This window comes from Coregonus clupeaformis, unplaced genomic scaffold, assembly GCF_020615455.1.
Source record: "Coregonus clupeaformis isolate EN_2021a unplaced genomic scaffold, ASM2061545v1 scaf1288, whole genome shotgun sequence".
Taxonomy (NCBI): domain Eukaryota; kingdom Metazoa; phylum Chordata; class Actinopteri; order Salmoniformes; family Salmonidae; genus Coregonus; species Coregonus clupeaformis.
Genome location: NW_025534742.1, coordinates 79,613 through 87,426, shown reverse-complemented (window position 1 = coordinate 87,426; position 7,814 = coordinate 79,613). Strand labels below are relative to the sequence as shown.

Below are 7,814 nucleotides of genomic sequence, written 5' to 3'. Positions count from 1 at the left end.
TCATTATCATCTCAACATGGTTTAATCGTCTATCCTAGGCTCCTACCACATAGGCATCTTTATTAGTCTAGGAACGAGGCTATACAAAATATTTCCACTCAATATTAGAGTCGAACGAGAGAAGAGACCCCACTTTATGGGGGTTCAGCATAATTAGGTGAAGGGGGTTGGGAGGAAAATAAAAATCTGATTAGCCTGGCTCGTTCTCGAACAGACGGGGATTACCAAAGCCCCTCTTATTATTATAAAGCATACATCAGCAAAATAAAAAGGCTATCCACCCATTTCTAGAGCGGATATGTGTAGCCTAGGCATAGCCTACTACAACACGCAGCCTCAGCCAGCCAGCCTACACGAGACGTCTTCTAGTCCTAAATGTGAATACCGTAGGTAACTCCACGTATTGTTTAGGATTCCTCTCCGCTGCTTGTTGAGTGTGGGTTGGGTGTGTGGACACCTAGGAATAGGCTCCTTGAGTCACTGCTGCCACGACGCTGACACATTCCAGCAGGGGAGGGCTGCCTGGGCTGCCTCTCTTCTGATAAGCATCCTAGGGTATTCTGTACAAGTCAAGATGGCGGTGTCGGTAACGGAAAAGGACGGAATAGTGAGTATTACAATTTGCTGGAAAACAGCTGTTTGCTCGGAATTTGTTGTTTTCTGTATCTGCGCGTAAAAACGGTTACGCGTGTCATTTGTGGAGGAGCTGTAATTTACGTCATCATCAAGTTTCTATTATTGTGGGGAGTAATATGGCAATAGGCTGGCTGTGCATTCCCAAGCACAGCCCGAGTCGACCTTTGATGTGGGCGCGGAAGAAATTCCATATGATTCTGCATGTGGAAATGTATCTGTGTGGTGGTCACCTAGGCCGTTTAACCGATACGGTGCATTATTTCTCGTTATCAATTTACAATGTAGGCTATCTATGTGCGCCTTGATGGTAATGAACAAACGTTGTCACAGGTCTTACGCGCTCTAGTCTAGAACATGACAGATCTTTTGACAGCCATGGATTTCCCAACCTTTTGATTGTTGAATAGCGGCATGAGGGCCATGCCGTCGGCTTTTTCAACGGCCGAGAAGACCTTGAGCAATATGCAGCCTATTAGAACGCTAGGCTACTCCGCCCATTGATTAGGCTGTTATTATTTATGCTGTACCTGATCAATACATTATGTTTTTTCTTTCCCTTTTGTCTCTGGTGGTTTTGAAGAAGACTGAAGATGACCATCGCAACGATTCGTTCGGGAACCCCGGGCTTATCTCGCCGGATAGGGAGGACATTTCACGGCTTCTGGTGGGAAGATTCATCCTCATCCATCGACGTTAATCAATATATAGGCCTGAATGGTTAATCCTTAAAAAAATAATTACCGCATCACCTACCCTGGAGCATGGGAGGGGGGAGGGGGGCTACGAGCAACATTTGATGTCAGTCCTTCCCTATCGTATTCCATGTGTTTGTCCACATTATGTGTTGTGATGATGATTAAATGTGGTGATGATTTAAAATAAAATGTTGTCTCTCAATCATAGAAGGTGCCATTCAGCGGCCGCATCAGAGGTGGTATGAGGCCGGGGAAGAAGGTCATTGTCATGGGCATTGTTGATCTGGAGCCGGACAGGTAGGCTAAGCCAATAACCTCCACTCATTAGGTGTTAGCTCTGGTCCATGCCGTTACGTGCTGCTTGCTGATGCTGAGCCTTCTTTTTTTATTGAACCTTTATTTAACTAGGCAAGTCAGTTAAGAACAAATTCTTATTTACAATGATGGCCTACCCCGACCAAACCCTCCCCTAACCTGGACGACGCTGGATCAATTGTGCGCCGCCCTATGGGACTCCCAATCACGCCGGTTGTGATACAGCCCGGGATCAAACCTGGGTCTGTAGTGATGCCTCTAGCACTGTGATGCAGTGCCTTAGACTTCAACGTATTCTTGAAGAAGAGAAGGCGTCCTGGACCAGAGCTAACTAGGTCTATTTTTCACTTGCGTCCTGGCTTATCTGAATGAATGTCATCATCAACTTCTTATCTGTCATATACTGCTTTTTCATTACATTCTAAGTCCCATTCCATTTTAGTTGGAGTTCTGATTCTGTAAGAATGTAGCCTATACAATTAATTGTTGTAGGCCTGTGTATTGAATTTTTAATTGGTGAAATGCTGTTTTGTCTATATTATGTCTGCTGAAATATGTGAATCTAGCCTAATAAGGAGAGAGAACATGTATTGTAAAAGACAGAATTGCACATAGGTTCAGAAAAGGAAAATAAAAAAAGATGAGTTCATTATTAGCAGCATGGCAGGAGGCAAAGAAATGGCCCGGGGGGGAGAAATGGAGAACTGCGTGGGTGGGTGTGTTGAGAAAGGATGGCTTTTTCCTAATGCAAGGCAGGGTGTTCACCTCCACAGTCAGGCCAGGCTGAGGCAGAGCTGGGCTGTATCCCGAATGGCACCCTATTCCCTATGTAGTCCACTAGCCTACCACCAGAGCCCTATGTGCCCTGATCAAACGTAGTGTACTACAAAGGGGATAGTGTGCCAATTGGGACAAAGTGCTTGTTGAGACATTTTAGGGTGTGTCCTTTATAGGCCTGAATAGAAACTAATGTTCAGTTTAAAAACCTATTTAGTGACATCAGTTTTAAATGCCTGGCACACAATATTTACAGTATGTCAACGTTCATGGCAAAATACTTGTCATGGCAGATGTGAACATACTGCTCCTCCAGATGCTAAACATAATGACAACAGTATTATGTGGTGTTTCTCCTACACAGACACCATGTCCCTGTAGTCCCTCCTCTATGTCCCCTACAGCTCCATTACCATTGTCCCTATAGTCCCTCCTCTATGTCCCCTACAGCTCCATTACCATATGCTCTTTCTTAATGTCCCCTCATGTAACAGAGTTACCTAGGGACAGGTTACCTATGGATCCCACTAAGTGACAGGTTACCTATGGATCCCACTAAGGGACAGGTTACCTATGGATCCCACTAAGGTACAGGTTACCTATGGATCCCACTAAGGGACAGGTTACCTATGGATCCCACTAAGGGACAGGTTACCTATGGATCCCACTAAGGGACAGGTTACCTAGGGATCCCACTAAGGGACAGGTTACCTATGGATCCCACTAAGGGACAGGTTACCTATGGATCCCACTAAGGGACAGGTTACCTAGGGATCCCACTAAGGGACAGGTTACCTAGGGATCCCACTAAGGGACAGGTTACCTATGGATCCCACTAAGGGACAGGTTACCTAGGGTAGAAAGGGATTTTGTTAAGCCAGCACAGTTACACCTAATACTTTTCTCTTCTCTACGTTTCTTTCCGTCTCAGTTTTGACGTCAGCCTGACTTGCGGCCGCGGCACAGAGGAGGAGGAGCCACAGCCGGATGTGGCCCTGAAACTCAGCGCTCGATTCGCCGAGCGCCAGTTCCTGCGTAACTCCCGCGTCTCGGGACAGTGGAGCGAGGAGGAGAAGTCTATCGACTACTTCCCCTTCATCCCTGACCAGCCCTTCAGGGTACCTGTTACACTTATCCTAACCCCTAACCTATAATCCTAACCCCTAAACCTTCATCCTTAATCCTAACTGGACCAGGCCTTCAGGGTACCCATAACACTCCACTCTCTTTTTAAATTCTAACCCTAACCCCTAACCCGACCAGCCCTTCAGGGTACCAAGAACACTTCACTGTCGTTCTGATCCAACTTGTCCCAAATGGCACCATGTCCCCTTTATAGAAGACTTGTTTTGACCAGAGCCCTATGGGGCCACAGTTAACAAGTGTCTTAACTTCATGATAATTGGCATTCCACCCCTATCTCCATCTCATACACTCCCCTCGCTCTACCAGTCTCGGACTTATTTTTAGTTGCTGTGATGATTCAGTACAGATGTTATGTAAAGATATAGCCCAGTGAAAAGGAACATACGTTGTTCCTTGTTGTGGTTTTATTGTAAAGCAGGTTGCTCCAGTCACACATTTGTCAGAGGATGAGGGTTAGAGATGGCGGAAGTGATAAGTTATGCAAAAGCTAACAAGCTCTCTTTCATTTGGGAAAAGAACCACATGGCCACATGATGTGACTTGGTTTAGAAATGGGATGTTTTCATCTGTTTTTTTCTCTCTCTCTCTCTCTCTCTCTCTCTCTCTCTTCTCTTATCTTATCTTATCTTATCTTATCTTATCTTATCTTATCTTATCTTATCTTATCCATCCAGATCGAGATCCACTGCGAGCACACGCGCTTCCGGATATTTGTGGACGGAAACCCGCTCTTCGACTTTTTTCACAAAGTGAAATCTTTGCCCTCCATCGATACAGTGAGGATAGAGGGGGGTCTACAGATCACCAAGCTAGGTTAACCAACCCAGCTGCCATGCCAGTGTGTGACACAACAAGAACTCAATACAGGTGAACACACACACCTGGTACTACCATACCCACAATGCAACACTGCAGCGACAGTGGGCCTAGCGCTTTGGAAAGGCCGTCACGCCGCTTCTTCTTTCCCTTTTATCTTGCCATGTCTCATCCAAGGTCTGACGTTATTCTGACCTTCCTAGTTCTTGGTTGAATGGTTGCAATCCAACGCAGCTCTGTGTGTCTTTGTTCTGAAATAACTCCTTTGTTTTCTTCCTCAGTTGTGTGTCAGGGATCTCACTATATAAACGCCTGCTCATGGTTACCAAGCATCCTATGGGGACTTTGCTGGTGTAGGCTGCGTCCCAAATGGCACCCTATTCCAAATGTAAATGTAATAGTGCACTACTTTTAGGGCACTATTGGGCTCTAGAGTGCTATTTGGGACGCAGCCGTAGAGCACCCAGAAGTATTTGCTTTCATGTGGAGAAATCCTACAATTCTCAGGAGGTTTCTCAGGAATCAACAATATTTATCTCCTAAAAAAAAATCATCATTGTAAATTAGGGTTATTTCGTTGGTTGACAAGCTCAATATTACGGGAGCCCCCGTTTTTGCACAAATTGGGTTTGCTGGTTGGTTGGTTGTCATGGTTATTGGCATCCTAACTCAATGACCTACATAGAGAGGATGCGTCCTGAATGGCATTCTATTCCCTATATAGTGCACTACTTTGACCAGGGCTCATTGGCCAAAAGTAGTGAACTATGTAGGGAATAGGGTGCCATTTGGCAAGCACACATGGAAATGAGGATTATATTGTGAAGTCTCTGCAAGATGTACCGTAGCAGTTTTTTGATTGAAATGTCTTGTAACTGTATGCAATGTATTATTGGTTGTTCTTACTCACAATTTCAGTTCATTGCGACCATTCTTGTCCTGTAGATGGATAGATATTGCACTGACATAGAGCTACATGGTAGTGAATAGAATGTAAAGTTCATTTGGAGCTTTGTTTACATTGCTTGTTTAATGAGAGATTAACGATTGGTTCATTAAAGGGGTAGTTCACCACAAAATCCAAGTTTATCAGATGTTTTATACCTCAACTGTGGAGCTAATGAACTGGAATTAGAGGTGCCAATCTTTCCTATTCATTTGGGATGGGGTCTGTAGATTTCTCCAAAGGCACACTGCAGAGTATAGACAACACCACGCGTGGTGTGGTGTGGAATATGGACTCGGGTGGTCTGGTTCAGATCACTTTCTAGACTTCAAAACATTGCAGCAAATTTGATCTTGGAGTGAACTATCCCTTTAAGGAGTTTGCTTAACTGGACTCTGACTTGTAAATGAAGAAACACCCCATAGTGAAAACGTACCCAGCGATCGCCTGCACTTAGCCTAAACAACCATTCCACTCAAACCTCGCTTTTACAGACCGGATTATTACTGTATATGCAAATGGTGGATTCTCTTACACGCTTGAGCATTTTTTAAAGCCAGGGTCGTATTCAGTAGGGCACACCGAAGTGAAATGTTTTGCCCGACAAAAAAAACAGTTGACCCCAAACTGTAACCGGTACCTCCTTGAAGTTTACAGACTGTTCTGTTAGCTAGCGATTAGAATAGGAATAGAGGCTGAATGGTGTTTTGAATGTACAGCAGCCATGTTTTTCTATGGTAGCATACCCACTGGGCACTGACGTCAGCTCAACGTCTAGTTTAGATTTAAATTTGGTTGAGTTGTCAACTAATGTGAATTCAACGTGAAATCAACAAAGAATTTCACCATGTCATTAGATTTAGGTGAAAAGTTGGGTGAAAAATAAGACAAAATTCCCTTATGTTGATGACTTCTTGCAAATCCAATCAGTTTTCCACATTGATTAATACATTTTTTGGTTGTTGAAATGACGCGGAAACAACGTTGATTCAACCAATTTTTTCCCCAGTGGGTAGCTAGGTCGGTATAGTGTGAGCGTCATCGCTGTGAGAAAAAGGCTTCAACCTCATAATGTCATCTCTGGTTCTATTAACATATATAGGCTGCATCTGGAATGGCACCCTACACTCCTAGAACAAAAGGTGCTATCTACCTGGAACCAAAAAGGGTTCTACCTGGAACCAAAATGGACAACCCTTTTGGAAGCCTTTTTTCTAAGCGTGTATTACCTATTTAGTGCACTACTTTTGACCAGAGCCCACCACTTCATGTACACACTGAGCTACTACTGTTCACCAATAACTGTTTAGCGGAGGGTAAATTCACCTGATCAGTTACACACTTTTTCTTACTCTCTCTCTCTCTCTCTCTCTGTCTCTCTCTCTCTCTGTCTCTCTCTCTCTCTCTCTCTCTCCTCCCCCCACGGACAACACATGGTGCCAAATGAGCTATTGTGCTCCATCAAAGTTCTCTATTGTCTCTGACTGGGCTTAGTTGTTGGAGCTCTCCTTCTCATTCTGACTGGGCTTAGTTGTTGGAGCTCTCCTTCTCATTCTGACTGGGCTTAGTTGTTGGAGCTCTCCTTCTCATTCTGACTGGGCTTAGTTGTTGGAGCTCTCCTTCTCATTCTGACTGGGCTTAGTTGTTGGAGCTCTCCTTCTCATTCTTCGGGTGGGTCCCAAAGGGCACCCTATTCCCTACATAATGCACAACTTTGACCAGAGCCACGTTTGACCCTATGGGCCCTGATCAAAAGTAGTGCACTTTGTATGGAATAGGGTGCCATTTGGGATGCTGCTTTCCTGTTGGGAGCGAGTCAGCTCTGAGTTGTAGATGAGTAGGGAGGGACATTGTATTAAAGGTGCTACACAGGATTTTTATTTTTGCATTGTAATTTCAGAAAATGTCTGCAGTATATCTGCAGTAATAGTGGAATGATAGTGTTTCACAGTATTACTTACCCGCCAGTGTTGTGATTGGCTGTGATATTCTACTATTGATTTCTCCCGTCGGAGCGGCATCTGTTGTCAAATTGGGAAAGTTGTTTTGACTTTGTGGCTGTGTTGTCTAGTGGAAATTGGGTCAAGTGGCCAATGTAGAAATCGCTCTGTCATTTCCTGATTGATAAAATTCTACACTGTTCGCTCAATTTCAGTTTATGTGAGATAACAAGCACTGAATAGTGTAGGGCAGGGGTATTCAACTCTGACCCTACGAGGTCCGGAGCCTGCTGCTTTTCTGTTCTACCTGATCATTAATTTCTCCCACCTGGTGTCCCAGGTCTAAATCAGTCCCTGATTAGAGGGGAACAATGAAAAAATGCAGTGGAACTGGCTTTGATGTCCTGAGTTGAGGGGTGTAGGGAATCATTGTACCATCTAAAACGCTGTGAAATATCTCTTCAATAATAACACATATATAGTCTTTCCAGCTGTTTGAAGCTGCTGGACCAAAACAGAAAATAAAAGGCTCAAGTGTGAGTC

General features: G+C 44.3%; 1 protein-coding gene across 3 annotated transcripts; it reads left to right on the top strand.

Moving 5' to 3' along the window:
• The first annotated feature begins 335 nt into the window (after positions 1 to 335).
• LOC121552448 (galectin-related protein-like) lies at positions 336 to 6,189 on the top strand. Of its 3 annotated transcripts, none has more exons than XM_041865486.2 (5): positions 336 to 607; positions 1,220 to 1,300; positions 1,540 to 1,628; positions 3,355 to 3,541; positions 4,244 to 6,189. In XM_041865486.2, exons 1-5 carry the CDS (start codon positions 575 to 577, stop codon positions 4,385 to 4,387), a joined length of 534 nt encoding a protein of 177 aa, XP_041721420.1. In that variant the 5' UTR covers positions 336 to 574; the 3' UTR covers positions 4,388 to 6,189. The 3 variants fall into 3 exon arrangements, with proteins under 3 accessions (XP_041721420.1, XP_041721473.1, XP_041721351.1); XM_041865539.2 differs by having other exon boundaries at positions 1,217 to 1,300; positions 1,543 to 1,628; XM_041865417.2 differs by having other exon boundaries at positions 1,217 to 1,300.
• The last annotated feature ends 1,625 nt before the right edge of the window (positions 6,190 to 7,814 follow it).